Source organism: Erinaceus europaeus, chromosome 6 (genome assembly GCF_950295315.1).
Source record: "Erinaceus europaeus chromosome 6, mEriEur2.1, whole genome shotgun sequence".
Lineage (NCBI taxonomy): Eukaryota > Metazoa > Chordata > Mammalia > Eulipotyphla > Erinaceidae > Erinaceus > Erinaceus europaeus.
The window spans coordinates 5046603-5062561 of record NC_080167.1 but is presented as its reverse complement, the minus strand read 5'-3'; the positions used below and the strand labels follow the sequence as shown (position 1 = coordinate 5062561).

General features: G+C 51.6%; 1 protein-coding gene across 3 annotated transcripts in view; it reads left to right on the top strand.

Moving 5' to 3' along the window:
* Nucleotides 1-15959, top strand: part of ACACB (acetyl-CoA carboxylase beta) — a 96368-nt gene that overhangs the window by 2483 nt on the left and 77926 nt on the right. For all 3 annotated transcript variants that reach the window (XR_009550301.1, XM_060192550.1, XM_060192554.1), the window contains exon 2: nucleotides 13793-14376. Coding sequence is in view for 2 of the 3 variants with exons in the window: in XM_060192550.1 (XP_060048533.1) it covers nucleotides 13802-14376 (575 nt within the window). In the remaining variant the exon portion in view is untranslated. The remainder of the gene's footprint in view (nucleotides 1-13792; nucleotides 14377-15959) is intronic.

Here is a 15959-nt window from a genome sequence, read left to right as displayed (position 1 = left end):
TATTATTATTGGATAGAAACAGAGAGAAATTTCCCCGGCTCCCCACCTGCAGGGGAGTCGCTTCACAGGCGGTGAAGCAGGTCTGCAGGTGTCTGTCTTTCTCTCCCCCTCTCTGTCTTCCCCTCCTCTCTCCATTTCTCTCTGTCCTATTCAATGACATCAGTAACAATAACAACAACAAAGCAAGGCCAACAAAAGGGAATAAATAAATAAATACTTTAAAAATATTTTTTAAAAAGACAAAAAAGAAACAGAAATTGTGAGGTCACAGATATGGCTTGACTATTATTTCTATGACTATGTATATATCTTTTGCCAATTTTTTCTATGGTTCTGCCTTCTCTTCCTTTCTGAGTCGCACCTACGCCTATTACTACTCCTGAGTGTCTTTCCTTTTTTCCTCTTCTTTCTCAGGGTCCTGATGGAATTGGGGCTCAGCACCCTCTGGTCATCTTCCCCTATCATTTCTCCCCCTCTGGGAGTATGGACCAAATTCTTTTTGGGGTGCAGAAGGTGGGAGTTCTGGCTTCTGTAATTGCTTCTCCACTGGACCTGGGTGTTGGCAGGTGGATCCACACCGCAGCCAGAGTTGCAGTTGATATTTCCCTCTGCCTCCTTTGCTGGAACACCCCAAAGACCCGCTATCCAGAAAGGTGACAAACTTGGGAACTTGTCTGGCTTCTCTCCTGGGGTCTCTCTCCCAGTAACACCCAGGGGTGGAGCCAGTAAGCCCATCTGGGCTAGGGGAGTGGGCTGGCAATCCTGGGGGTGGCTCCAGGCGAGGTCTCCCTGTATCTCCTGGAAGTGAGTCTGAGTGGGAGGTGTCATCCGCATGGTGATGGCCCCTTGGCAGAAGGTGTGATTACTGTCTGTGCAGGGCAGTTCATGGGCAGGTCTCTGAGTCTAACCTGAGGTGCCTTTGTGGGCAGTGCCAGGAAGCTCCGCCCCGTCCTGGACGTGGTGTGAGTTGCGGTCCTTTCTGTCCTTCTGGGGGAGGTGGACTGCCTGTATAGGGGTCACACCAAGGAGTGTGATGGCTCAAGTCCAACAGCAGAGGGAGCGCACAGCCCTTCCTGTCACCTGCGGGCTGTCACCTACTGTCTTCAGACGTCCAGACAATCCAAAAAGATCTGTGTACACATAAGTTCTTGGCAGCACAATTTGTAATAGCCAAAACCTGGAAGCAACCCAGGTGTCCAACAACAGATGAGTGGCTGAGCAAGTTGTGGTCTATATACACAATGGAATACTACTCAGCTGTAAAAAATGGTGACTTCACCGTTTTCAGCCGATCTTGGATGGACCTTGAAAAAATCATGTTGAGTGAAATAAGTCAGAAACAGAAGGATGAATATGGGATGATCTCACTCTCAGGCAGAAGTTGAAAAACAAGATCAGAAAGAAAACACAAGTAGAACCTGAAATGGAATTGGCGTATCGCACCAAAGTAAAGGACTCTGTGGTGGGTGGGTGGGGAGAATACAGGTCCAAGAAGGATTCAGAGGACCTAGTGGGGGTTGTATTGTTATATGGGAAACTGGGGAATGTTATGCATGTACAAACTATTGTACTTACTGTTGAATGTAAAACATTAATTCCCAAATTTAAAAAATCAGGAAAAAAAAAAAAAGAAAGCAGGTGACATTCTTTCAGGGTCGAATGGGTTTGCTCAGTGCTGCCCCTGGTTGGGTAACTTTGACAGCATTCCTACCATGGAGTTAGTAGTATTATTGTTTATTATTAAAATTATTTTTTAGAATTTGTTTATTTATTAGTTAATTAGAAAGATAGGAGGAGAGAGAAAGAACCAGACATCACTCTGGTACATGTGCTGCCAGGGATTGAACTTGGGACCTCATGCTTGAGAATCCAATGATTTACCACTGCGCTACCTCCCAGACCACAGTATTATTATTTAATACCCTTTTGTTGCCCTTGTTGTTTTACTGTTGTAGTTATTGTTGATGTCGTTGTTGGATAAGACAGAGGCAAATGGAGAGTGGAGGGGAGACAGAGAGGGGGAGAGAAAGACAGACACCTGCACACCTGCTTCCCCGCCTGTGAAGCGACTCCCCTGCAGGTGGGGAGCTGGGGGCTCGAACCGGGATCCTTACTCTGGTCCTTGCGCTTTGCACCACGTGCGCTTAACCCGCTGCATGACCGCCCAACTCCCCAGTAGTATTATCCTTAAATGTTATCTCTGTGTTTATTTCTGATAGGAGAGAGAGCAGTTGAGGGGGAAGGGGGATAGAGGAGATAGAGAGAGAGAGAGAGACACCTGCAGGCTTGCTTCACTACTTGTGAAACTTCCCGCTGAAGGTGGGGAGCAGGGCCTTGAACCTGGGACCTTGTGCTCTTAAGCAAGTGTGTCACTACCTGGTCCATAGAACTATAAACTCACAACCTAGCACAGTTCCAAAGCCAGTTCTGCCTGAGATTTTCCATCCCTTAGAGACAGGGCAGACTCCTTGGAGCAGATGTCTCCATGTAGGTCTTCCTCCTCCTTGACTATCTCTACCAAGAAAGGAATACTCTGGGAGCTTCCTTCCAGAAGCAGCCCTCCAGGATGGGGGATTCGGGACTCCAGGCTCTGAGCTCCATTCCCCGCCTGGGCCATCACTTGGACCCTTGGCAGCTCTGTCTCCTGGTCCTGCCTCAGTCTGCTCTGCAGGTGAACAGCTGGAAGCTATGACTGGGCACCGCATCTGCTCAAAGTCCCCCCATCCCCCTGGTGGGTGGCAGAGTGGGCTGTCCAGCCAGCTCCACAGGTGTGGCTTTGCTGTGAGTGGTGCCCTGGTGCAGGAGGTGCCCTGCTCCGGCACCCGGGGCCTCGGTGCTGATTCTCCCCAACTCCTAAGCTGGACTGCAGGCCTTGGGAGCCTCCAGTCAGTGCTGCCAGCTGCGTGCTTGTTCTCACGGTCTCCCTTGCGCCATCATTCCCTGCCAGCCTGGGGGTCCCTGGACACCCACTCTGCAGCTTGGGTGCTGGTGCACTTGACCACGCTGCCCAGCTTGGCTGAACCTGGGTTCAGGGAGACTCAGCCTCCCCTGCAGGCAGGCAGAGGCCGGAGGGCTGCTGTGAGTGGCCATGTCCCCCTGCACACTTGGAGTTGGGCAAGTAGGTGCAAGGACAGGAGTGTGGCAAGCCAGAGGGAGGAGGCCCCAGGGAGCTAGCGACATAAGCTGCACAGCACCTGGGCTTGCTGGAGGGGAGGAGGCAGGAGGGCCTCCCCTGAGCATCCCTGAGGGGTGGGGCTCACTGGCTGGCAGCTGCCCCAGGAGCACTCAGCCCCATCCAAACTCCTCCCCGCCCCGTGGCCTGATGTATGACACCAGCGCAGGCTGAAAGGTGACACTGGGCCAGCCGGCTGGGCTCCCTTAGTCCCCCCGGGTAGCCGGCAGACCCACACAGAATGGAGTGGCAGCCGGGGCCCTGGTGGTGGTGAGTAGCCTTGTCCTGCAGAGACTGCTGTCCCCTCTGGCCCCCATGATGCCAGGCTTAGGTGTGTGCCTTGTGTGTATGTTTGGGGGTGTGTGTGAGCAGCTGAGCCTCTGCTCCCTCCCTTCTGGCTTTGCCTGGCATCCATCCAGCCTCATGGGAGCCTCCAACCAGCCTCAGCTCATGGGTAGAAGTCACCACCTAGAACTGCTGTCCCGGGGCAAGAGTGGCCGCTTGGCCGGTGTGGCCCACAAGCTCGACCTTTCTCGGGTCTGGCCACGCTCCTCCTGGATGGCTGGGCAGCCACAAACTGTCACCCAGACACAGCACCAGGGCCGGGTTCAGGGCCCACAGTCACCCTTTATTTTCTGCGCTCTCCCGACTCTCTGAGCCGCAGGTTTGCCCAACGGGACAAAGGGAGTGGGATTCAGACAATAGCAGGAATATTATCCCCCGGGGGTCCTGAGCATTGGAAGCTGGAAGGGACACTACACCTGTGATGTGTGTGATGTGTGTGTGTGTGTGTGTGCGCGCGTGTGCGTGTGCGTGTTTGTGTGTGTGTGTGTGTGTGTGTGTGAGTTATTTGGAGAGTAGCAGGCACTGGGGACTGAGCTATGGTGATCTGGGGGTGCAGGTCATCGCTGCAGAGGAAAGGACCAAACCCTGAGGGTTTGTACTCAGCTCACCCCTGCAAAATAGGTTTGGGCTATTCAGTCCTCTGACCCCCACTGGAGTGACAGCAGACAGCACAAGGCTTGCAGACTGGCCAGAGGGGGCCAAAATGGGGTGCGAGGGGTAGGGACTGTTGGCCACCCTGTCCATAGAGCTTTCACTTTATTCTTTTTCTTTCCTTTTCTTTCCTTTCCTTTTTTTTTTTTTCCTTTAAATTATTTATTTAATCATGAAGATAGAAGGAGAGAGAAAGAACCAGACATCACTCTGGTACATGTGCTGCAGGGGATTGAACTCAGGACTTTATGCTTGAGAATCCAACGCTTAATATACTTGGCCACCTCCCAGACCACTCCTTTTCTTTTCCTTCCTTCCTTCCTTCCTTCCTTTTTTTTCTTTTCTTTTCTCTCCTTTTCTTTTCTTTACCAGAGCACTGCTCAGTTCTGGCTTATGGTAGTGTGGGGGATTGAACCTGGGACTTTGGAGCTTCAGGTATGAGAGCCTTTGCATAACCATTATGCTGTCTCCCCCACCTGGAAGCTTCACCCACTCCCTGCTGTGTAGTGTTAGGTCAGGCCTCCTAACATCCAATCCTTAGAGCAAACATGTCTGGAGAGAGAGAGAGAGAGAGAGACCAAAGCAGCACTCCACCACCTGTGCAAGTCTACTTGATCTGGCTTTGTTACTCGCACATGGAGTTGGAGATCGAACCCAGTTCCCCCCCCCCCTTCCTGCTACAAAATCACTGTCCCAGCCTGCAGCATGCCGGTTCCCTACTGTCACGTCTGGGTTCTCTCAGCAGCAATTCAGGTGTTCTTGCTTGGGACACAGCGATTCCCAGCTTCTCTCTCTCTCTCTCTCTCTCTCCTCTCTTTCCTCTCTCTCTCTCTGCCTCTCCTTAGATACAGAGAAAGTAAAGAGACCAACAGCACTGAAGGTTCACTCCAGGCTATAGCAGCCAGGCTCAAATCTGGGTTGTGCTCATGGCACATTATCCTATATTTTTATTTTATTTTGGATAAAGACAGAGATAAATTGAGAAGGGAGGAGGAAATAGAGAGGAAGATACACCTACAGCACTATTTTACTGCTTTTTTGAAGCTTCCTCTCTGCAAGTGGGGACCAGGGCTTGAACTGGGGTCCTTATACATGGCAACATGTGCGTTCAGCGGGCTGTGCCACCACCTGGTCCCTTTTCTTCTTTCCTTTTAAAGAATCATTTATTTGGGGGGTGGGCGGGGGAGAAACTCAGAGCATCCCTCTGGCACATGCAGGGCCTGGGAATCGAACCTATGACTTCATGTTTGGAAGTCTGCTGCACTGCCCACTGTGCTGCCTCTTGGGCCGCAGTGCCCATCTTCTCAGTCGTACTCAGAGCTCGCAGTTTCAAATGTGCACATTCATCATGAGCCTGGTGTGTTTGCAGGGCTCTGGTATGTCTGCAGCTGCTCAGTTACGGTGGCCAGCAGGGGGCATTGGGCAGGGTGGGGGATGGGGGGACGGGACCTTGCACCACCCACCCTGCTGCCCTCCCCCTGGCACGGTGCAGCCTCTGTCTGTGGGCAGCTCTGGCCTTCACAACACCTCTGGCTTTGTCCCCTTGCCAGTGGCCAGTTTCAACACCTCTCCTGACCAGCTTGGCGAGCAGCAGTGCCAGCATGGCCCTTCTTGCTCTGAGCATCCACTATCCATAGAGGCCAGGAGGCTGGAGAACCTGCCCACAGAGCGCCCCTCCCCTCTCCTCCCCTCCTTTCTCCTCTCTCCTCTCCTCTCCTCTCCTCCCCTCCCCTCCCCTCCCCTCCCCTCTCCTCTCCTCCCCTCCTCTCTCCTCTCTTGTCCTCTCCTCCCCTCCTCTCTCCTCCCCTGTCCTCTCCTCCCCTCCTCTCTCCTCCCCTGTCCTCTCCTCCCCTCCTCTCTCTTCTCCTGTCCTCTCCTCCCCTCCTCTCTCCTCTCCTGTCCTCTCCTCCTCTCTCCTCTCCTGTCCTCTCCTCCCCTCTTCTCCCCTTCTCACTCCTCTCCTCCCCTCCTCGATCCTCTCCCCTCCCCTCCCCTCTCTTCCTCTCTCCTCTCCTCCCCTCCCCTGCCCTCCCCTCCCCCTCCCTTCTCTCCTCTTCCCTCCCCTACTATCCTTTGCTCCTCCCCCCTCCTCTCCCTCTTGGACTGAGCCGTTCCCGGAGCTGTCAGTCACTTGTGTGTCTTTTTGGAGAAGTGTCCATCCAAACCCTTTGCTCCATTTAAAATCCAGGTGTTTGTCTTTTACCTATTAGTGTTTGGCTTCATGGCTCTGGGCTGTCTCAAGCAGAAAGAGAGGCTGAGAAGCAAAGGAAGAGGGACACACAGCAGGAAGCCTCCTCCAGGCGCTCTGTGCTCCCCCATGTGGTGTGTGGGGGTCAGGTGCGGGGCAGATCTGGTGTCCCCCCCCCCCCCCCCCCCCGCCGTGAGCTATCACACCGCCTCCTGTGCTAAGTTGTAAATATCCTTATGTATTCGGATTCCTGGGTCATTGCCAGAGAGATGCTTGGCTGATTCTCTCTTTTTAATTTTATTATCTTTATTTATTTATTGGGTAGAGACAGCTAGAAATCAAGAGAGAGTGGGGAGATAGAGAGACAGAGAGACACCTGCAGCCCTGCTTCACCACTAGCAAAGCTTCCCCCCTGCAGGTGGGGACCGAGAGCTCGAACCTGGGTCCTTGTGCATTGTAATATGCGCTCAACCAGGTGCACCACCACCAGCCCCAATATACAAAAACTTTAATTATTTTATTTTATTTTGTTATTGGATAGAGACAGAAACTGAGAGAGAAGGGGGAGATAGAGAGGAAGAGAGACAGAGAGACACCTGCAGACCTGCTTCACCGCCTGTGAAGCGACTCCCCTGCAGGTGGGGAGCCGGAGGCTCAAACCAGCATCCTAACCAGTCTTTGCGCCTTGTGCCATGTGCGCTTAACCCACTGTGCTACTGCCCAACTCCCCCATTTTATTTTATTTTTACCAGAGACCTGCTCAGCTCTGGTTCATGATGGTGCAGGGGACTGAACCTGAGACCTCAGATCCTCAGGCAAGTCTCTTTGCATAACCATTATGCTATGTCCCAGGCCCATAAGCTTTTTTCCCCCCTTTTGTTGCCCTTATTGTTTTATTATTGTAGTTATTATTGTTGTCATTGATGTCACTGTTGTTGGATAGGACAGAGAAAAATGGAGAAAGGAGGGAAGACAGAGGGGGAGAGAAAGACAGACACCTGCAGACCTGCTTCACCCCTTGTGAAGTGACTCCCCTGCAGGTGGGGAGCCGGGGGCTCGAATGGGGATCCTTATGCCGGTCCTTGTGCTTTGTGCCATGTGCACTTAGCCCACTGCACTACCGCCCGACTCCCCCAACTTTATTCTTTTGCAAGTGGGAATCCGCTGTCCTGGGAACCACGTGTATAAGACACTTTTCTTCCCCACGGAGAGCTCTTGATAGACGTGTGGGTTTGCTTGCAGACTCCCAATCTTTTTGTCTCTAGCTGCACGCAGGAGCCTGTCACCTGTGAACAGACGTCACCTCCCACCTTTTTCAGTTGTACGTCTGCTCTCCCCTCCCCCTCTTCCAGTTGCTGTGTCAGGCTCCCTCCGTCCAGTACTGAATGTGGGCATCTTGGCTTGCTCCTGCACTCCGGGGAAAGAGCTCAGCTCTGATCTCGCCCTGGAGTGTGTGTCCGCTGGGGCTTTCAGGCATGGCCATTGTTCTGCAGAAGGTCCTTTGCGCTAATTTCCTGGTGTCTCTGACCAGGAAAACACGTTGATTTCCTTGTTCCTTCGAGATCATTTTATTGGGGGGAGGGAAAGCCATCACTCCAGGATGGTTATTGACATGTGGGTGAAGCCTGTCCACTTCTTCCAAAATGCTATTCTTCTTTTTAATTTTTTTATTATTTATTTATTTATTGGTTAGATACAAAGAAAAATCAAGAGGGAGGTGATAGGGAGAGAGACAAAAAGATACCCACAGCCCTGCTTCACTACTTGTGAAGCTTCCCCCCTGCAGGTGGGGACCAAGGGCTTGAACCTGGGTCTTACGCTCTGTAATGTGAGCACTTAACTAGGTGTGCCACCACCTGGCCCCCAAATGATTTTCTCTTGTGTCACTTAAAATGGTCTCTCTCTCTCTCTCTTTCTCTTTTCTTTTTTGTCTGCCTGCTCTCTGAATATGGTCTGTCTTGTTGAGTAACTTTGAGATGGCCTGGACTGGCTGACTCTCCTTTAGAAAGAAGCTTCCTGAGCTAGGAGGAAATGGCTTTCTGACCCTGCCCTGTTACCTAGAAAACACCACTGATAATATCTCTGTAGGTTCTCTGGCCACAGTGAGCCAGAAGTACTTGGACCCTGAAGTTCTGGGAAGCCTTGGCAGTTTCTTAGAAATTAAGTTTCCCTTAAGAATTCTGTGTGTGTGTGTGGGGGGGGTTAAGAGAGATAGAAAGAAGGGAGTCGGAAGGTAGCACAGTGGGTTAAGCGCATGTGGCGCAAAGCGCAAGGACCAGCGTAAGGATCCTGGTTTAAGCCCCCGGCTCCCCACCTGCAGGGGAGTCGCTTCACAGGCGGTGAAGCAGGTCTGCAGGTGTCTGTCTTTCTCTCTCCCACTCTGTTTTCCCCTCCTCTCTCCATTTCTCTCTGTCCTATCCAACAATGACAACATCAATAACAACAACAATAATAAGTACAACAATAAAAAAACAAGGGTAACAAAAAGGGAATAAATATTAAAAAAAAATCTTTAGGGGGTCCGGCAGTGGCGCAGTGGGTTAAGCGCACGTGGCGCAAAGCGCAGGGACCGGCGTAAGGATCCCGGTTCGAGCCCCCGGCTCCCCATCTGCAGGGGAGTCGCTTCACGGGTGGTGAAGCAGGTCTGCAGGTGTCTATCTTTCTCTCCCCCTCTCTCTCTGTCTTCCCCTCCTCTCTCCATTTCTCTCTGTCCTATCCAACAACAAAGCAACGTCAACAATGGCAATAATAACCGCAACGAGGCTGCAACAACTAGGGCAACAAAAAGGGGGAAAAATGGCCTCCAGGAGCGGTGGATTCATGGTGCAGGCACCGAGCCCAGCAATAACCCTGGAGGAAAAAAAAAAGTCTTTTTAAAAAAGAGAGAGATAGAAAGAGTGAGAGGGAGAGAGAGAGAGCCTTTCAGAGACTCCACTGTCAGGCCTGGCTCTGTGGCTCTGCCTCTGCCCCTCCTGGCATGAGCTGGGCAGGGGCAGAGCAGATGCCAAGTTTCAAACCAGGCTGACTTCTCCTTTGCATTTGAACAATATAACCTTCACTTCACACTCACTGGTCCGTTAGCTGGTGGGGCTAGTGTGGTGATGAGAGCCACAGGTTAGAAATCAGGTATCTGGGGGGGGGGGTGTCGGGTGGTAGCACAGCGGGTTAAGCACACATGGTGTGAAGTGCAAGGAGCAGCATAAGGATCCCGGTTTGAGCCCCTGGCTCCCCACCTGTGGGGGGGTTGCTTCATAGGCGGTGAAGCAGGTCTGCAGGTGTCTTTCTTTCCCCCTCTCTGTCTTCCCTCCTCTCTCGACTTCTCTCTGTCCTATCCAACAACAACAATGACAACAACAATAATAATAACAACAAGAGCAACAAAAGGGGAAAAATGGCTGCCAGGAGCAGTGGATTCATAGTGTAGGCACCGAGCCCCAGCAATAAACTTGGATGGAGAAAAAAAAAAAAAGAAATTAGGTATCTGGAGGTGGGGCGACAGCTCAGTGCTAGAATGCAGGGCTTACATGCCTGGGACCTCAGGGATCACAGGGTCAGAGCCTGGCACCACCTATGCCAGAGCCGAGTGGCATTCTGGTCCGTCCCCTTTCTCTCTCTCTCCCATCAGAGGGAATAAGTCAGTGCAGGTGGGACTGGGCCTCCTGCTAGCCCTGTTCCACTGCCCTTACTCTGACTTCTGTCATTCCTTTTTTATTTTACATGGAGGAAGAGATAGGGAGAGACACCTCAGCACTACTCCCCCATTTATGGAGTGTCCAGACTGGGGTTTGAACCTGGGGCTTTGCACACTCTGTGGCATATGCTCAGTGGCAGGGCGGTGGTCAGCTATCTCCTAGCTGCATCCCAATACATCTTAAAAAGAAAGTCAAGTTTCTGGGCTTAGTTATGCAATAAAATGAATGCTGGTCTGCTCTGAAGTGTTCTGCATGAGAATCTGTTCTTGCTTATTTATTTGAGGAAGTCCCTCTCCCTCTCCCTCTCCCTCCCCTCTCTCCCTCCCTCTCCCTCTCCCTCCCCTCCCCTCCCCTCTCTCTCTTCCCCTCTCTCTCCCTCTCCCTCTCCCTCCCCTCTCCCTCTCTCTCTTCCAATCTCTCTCCCTCTCTCTCTCCCTCTCCCTCTCCCTCTCCCTCCCCTCCCCTCTCCCTCTCCCTCTCCCTCTCCTCTTCCCCCTCCCTTTCTCCTCTCTCTTCCTTCCTCCTCCCCCCCTTGCCTCCAGGGTTATCGCTGGGGCTTGGTGCCTGGTGCCTGCACAATGAATCCACTGCTCGTGGTGGCTAATTTTTCCCTTTTTACTGGATAGGACAGAGAGAAATTGAGAGAGAAGGGGGAGATAGAGAGGGAGAGAGAAAGACAGACACCTGCAGACCTGCTTCACTACTCATGAAGCATCCCCCCTGCAGGTGGGGAGCTGGGGGCTCGAACCGGGATGCTTGAGCTTAGTACTATGTGTGCTTACTGAGTGCGCTACCACTCAGCCCTCCTTTTTTTTTTTTTTAAGGTTTATTTGCTTATTAATGAGAGGGTTAGGAGGCAAGAGAGAAAGTGAACCAGGGATCACTCTAGTACATGTTCTGCTGGGGACTGAACTCAGGACTTCCTACTTTCTCTGTTGAGCCACCTCCCGGATCACCTTGCTGGGGTAAAGCAGAGGCACACACCACACCCCCCCATCAGGTTGCTATAGCAACACACAAGGATGGCTGCCAGGCTGCTCCCCCAGCTGCAGGCTGGCTGGCCCGATGTTTACAGTCACGTGTCCACATGACAGCCTCAGTGAGCTGTCACTCACCCCCAACCTGAACCCCAGCCCCCAGCCCCAGGCTTTGGCCATGGGCACAATCTGAGATGGTCATATGAGAGCAGCAGGCCCACCTGTGAGCCTGACAGAGACACTGGCTCACGGTCACAGGTACACTGGGTTCTGGACCAGAGTCTGTGTTGGGGACACTAGCCCCTCCCAGCTGTGCTGAGACCACTGGAAGGGCCTCACCTCTAACTCAGTGTCAGCACCCTGTTGGGACCTGCCTTGTGCTGTTCCATCAAGATGAGTAAGGCTATGGCTCTCTGAGTCCTCCTTCACTTCTGTCCATGAGTGAGATCATCCCATGTTCATCCTTTTCTTTCTGGTTTATCTCACTTTACATGATTCCTTCAAGCTCCATCCAAGAGAAGGTGAAGAAAGTGACTTCGACATTCTTCATAGCTGAGTAGTATTCCATTGTGTATATAGACCACAACTTGCTCAGCCACTCATCTGTTGTTGGACACCTGGGTTGCTTCCAGGTTTTGGCTATTACAAATTGAGCTGCTATGAACATAGGTGTGCACAGATCTTTTTGGATGGGTGTGTTGGGTACCTTAGGATATATCCCCAGGAGAGGAATTGCAGGATCATAGGATAGGTCCACTTCCAAGGTCTACTTGGCTTGAGCCCACTGCTCATGCAGACGGGGAAGGGCCTCACCCCTCAGTGGTCTTGTGTGCAAGGCTCTTTTGAAAATACTGAGCGGGCACTGAATCTAGTGATGATGATCTTACAGTGGGTTGTACCAGCCTCTAAAGCCTGACTCGGACCTGGGCCATATGCCTGGCAAGTCCCCCGCCCTAACCAGTGAGCTCTCCAGCCCACTGAAGAAAGGGAAAAATTCTGAGCCTTCTGAGCATTCTCCAGACTGCTCTCCACAGGCATTGGACCAATTGACATTCTACCACCAGTGCAGGGGGCTCCTTTGTCCCCACAGCCTCTCCAGCATCTGTTGTTTCTACCCTTTCCGATGTCTGGCATTCTCACAGGAGTGACGTGATCTCATTGTTGTCTTTATATTTCTTTTCTTTTAAAAATTTTATTGGGGTATTAATGATATACAGTCAACAATAAAATACAGTAGTCTGTATATGTGTAACATTTCCTCATAACAATCCAACCTCTGGGAGTAGGGTGGTATCACAGCGAGTTAAGTGCACATGGCACAAAGCACAAGGACCGGCGTAAAGATCCCGGTTCGAGCCCCCGGCTCCCCACCTGCAGGGGAGTCGCTTCACAGGTGGTGAAGCAGGTCTGCAGGTGTCTGTCTTTCTCTCCCCCTCTCTGTCTTCCCCTCCTCTCTCCGTTTCTCTCTGTCCTATCTAACAATGACAGCATCAATAACAACAACAACAATAAATAAAAGGGCAACAGAAGGGAAAATAAATTAATTAAAAATTCTTAAAAACAACAACAACAACAACAACAGAAACCAATACAACCCCCACTAGGTCCTCCTCTGCCATCATGTTCCAGGACCTGAACCCTTCCCTCAACCCCAGAGTCTTTTACTTTGGTGCAATACACCAACTCTAGTCCAAGTTCTGCTTAATGTTTTCCCCTCTGATCTTGTTTTTCAACTTCTGTCTATGAATGAGATCATTCCATATCCATTCTTTTGCTTCTTACTTACCTCACAAACATGATTCCTTCAAGCTCCATCCAAGATGGGGTAGTCTTTATATTTCTGTAATTAAAAAAATTATTATTGGATAGAGACAGGAAAATTGAGAAGGGAGTGGGAGATAGAGAGGGAGAGAGACACCTGCAGCCGTGCTTCAGCAGTCCTGAAATTTGCCCCTGCAGGTGGGATCTTGAACCCAGTCCTTACACACTGTGATGTGTGTGCTTAATCAGGTGCACCACCTCCTGGCCTCATCTTTATATTTCTTTATTTTTTATATTTATTTATTTATTCCCTTTTGTTGCCCTTGTTGTATTGTTGTAATTATTGTTATCATTGTTGTTGGATAAGACAGAGAGAAATGGAGAGAGGAGGGGAAGACAGAGAGGAGGATAGACACCTGCAGACTTGCTTCACCGATTGTGAAGAGACTCCCTGGGAGGTGGGGAGCCGGGGGCTCAAACCGGGATCCTTATGCCGGTCCTTGCGCTCTGTACCACCTGCGCTTAACCCGCTGCACTACCACCAGACTCCCTATCTTTCTTTTTTAATTTTTAAAAAATATTTTATTCCCTTTTGTTGCCCCTTATTATTTTATTGTTGTAGTTATTGTTGTTGATGATGTCGTCATTGTTGGATAGGACAGAAAAGAAATGGAGAGAGGAGGGGAAGACAGAGAGGGGGAGAGAAAGATAGACACCTGCAGACCTGCTTCACTGCTTGCAAATCGACTCTCCTGCAGGTGGGGAGCCCAGGGCTCGAACGAACCGGGATCCTTACTCCAGTCCTCGCGCTTTGCGCCGCCTGTGTATTTATTTTTATGAAGCAGAGAGCAGACCAAATAAAGCATCGCCCAGCTCTGGCCTTTACAGTGCTGAAGGTTGAAGCAGAACTGGGGACCTTGCTGCAAGTCCTGTGCTCTGATACACTGAACTCCTGCCCTGGCACCTGGAAGCATGTTTTAAAATCCCTCCTGTGTTCTCCTCACAGGTTGTTTGAATGATCCTGCTGCTTTTTCTGTCTGGCTTGTTTTTCTACTGCCTGACCTTTTCCTGGCTCAAAACCCGGCGGAAAATGACGGACTCCCAGCCGGCCACAGCCTACACGAGGGACACCTCTGAGGAGCAGCCACAGAGACCGGACAATCACCCTCTGCCCACCGTGCCTGACCTGGCTGAGCCAACCTCCCCCAGAAGCCCCAGAGATGCTCATCAGCAGAGACCCTCCGGGCCACCCCCTCACCAGAAGTCCCCGAGGAGCCCCCTGCTTCCCGAGGATGCCCCAGTGTCCCAGGCCAACGGGACCCAGGGCCCTGAGCCCCCCAAAACCAATGGGCTGTCATCAGCGTCCAGGCCTCTGGGGCCGAGGGCAGGTACTTGTTCCAGGGAGGATGAGAGGCAGGCCCACATCAAGCGGCAGCTGATGACCAACTTCATCCTGGGCTCCTTCGATGACTGCTCCTCTGATGAGGACACCGCTGCTTCTGCCTCGTCCCGTAAGGGGAGCCGGGCTAGCCTAGGAGCCCTGACCCTGGAGGCTATCCCCGGCATAGGCGAGCCTGTCCCCACCATCAGGTAACAGCCCTCAGGGGGCAGCGTGGGGTTGGGGGGTGCTGCCCCACCTTGCTCTGTGCCATCTTCCCCCCTACCCGGCCCCCTCCCCGCTCTCAACATGTCACGAGCAGCTACTGTGAGAACAAGTCCCTTGGTCAGGAGACTAACTTTCTGTTGTTTTTTTAAAATTTAAAAAAATTTTTTAACCAGAGCACTGTTCAGCTCTGGCTTATGGTGGTGCAGGGGATTGAACCTGGGACTTTGGAGCCTTGGCATGAAAGTCTGTTTGCATAACCATTATGCTATGTACTCTCCGCCCCTTTTAAAAAAATTTATATTTATTTTTTCCTTTTGTTGCTCATTTTTTATTGTTGTTGTAGTTATTATTGTTTTTGTTATTGATGTCGTTGTTAGGACAGAGAGAAATGGAGAGAGGAGGGGAAGATAGAGAGGGGGAGAGAAAGACAGACACCTGCAGACCTGCTTCACCACCTATGAAGCGACTCCCCTGCAGATGGGGAGCCGGGGGCTCGAACCGGGATCCTTAAGCCGGTCCTTGCGCTTCACGCCACGTGCGCTTAACCCGCTGCACTACCACCGGACTCCGACTTTCTATTTTTAAAAGAAATATTTTACTTATTTATTTATTTATTTATTATTGGATAGAGACAGAGAGAAATTGAGAAGGGGGCGGGACAGAGAGGGAGAGAGACAGAGAGACACCTGCAGCCCTGTTTCACCACTCGTGAAGCTTTCCCCTTGCAGGTGGGAACCAGGGGCTTGAACCTGGATCCTTGTGTGCTGTATTGTGAATGGTTAACCAAGTGGGCCCCTTAGACCCACTTTCTGGAATATTCCAGCCTCCTTGGGGACCTGTGGTTGCCTGTAACTCATGTGCGAGTAGTCAGGACTTGAGGCCAGTGAACCAACACTGGCACCGGCCTCTGGAAATGACCAGAGCTCAGGGAGGGGGACGCTTTCCCCACCATCTCGGAATGCCTGCCTTCATTTTTCCCTTTCTTCAGTGGGCTGGAGAGCTCACTGGTTAGGGCGGGGGACTTGCCAGGCATATGGCCCAGGTTCAAGTCAGGCTTTAGAGGCTGGTACAACCCACTGTAAGATCATCATCACTAGACTCAGTGCCTGCTCAGTATTTTCAAGAGACTTGCACACAAGACCACCGAGGGGTGAGGCCCTTCCCCCTCTGTGTGAGCAGTGGGCTCAAGCCAAGTGACCTTCGGCAAGACCGGGCCTCCCCAGCCTCAGTGTCAGCTCCCACCTATTGAAGGGGTGGCTGGGAGGCAGCATAGAACCTCACAAGGTTTGCTCCTGAATTTTCCTGGCTTTTTAAAAATCCTATTTATTTGGGAGTCGGGCAGTTGCGCAGCAGGTTAAGTGCAGATGGCGCAAAGTGCAAGGACCGGCATAAATACCCCGGTTGGAGCCCTGGCTCTCCACCTGCTGGGGAGTCGCTTCACAGGCGGTGAAGCAGGTCTGCAGGTGTCTGTCTTTCTCTCCCCCTCTCTGTCTTCCCCCTCCTCTCTCCATTTCTCTCTATCTTATCCAACAACGATGACAACAATAATAACTACAACAACAACAAC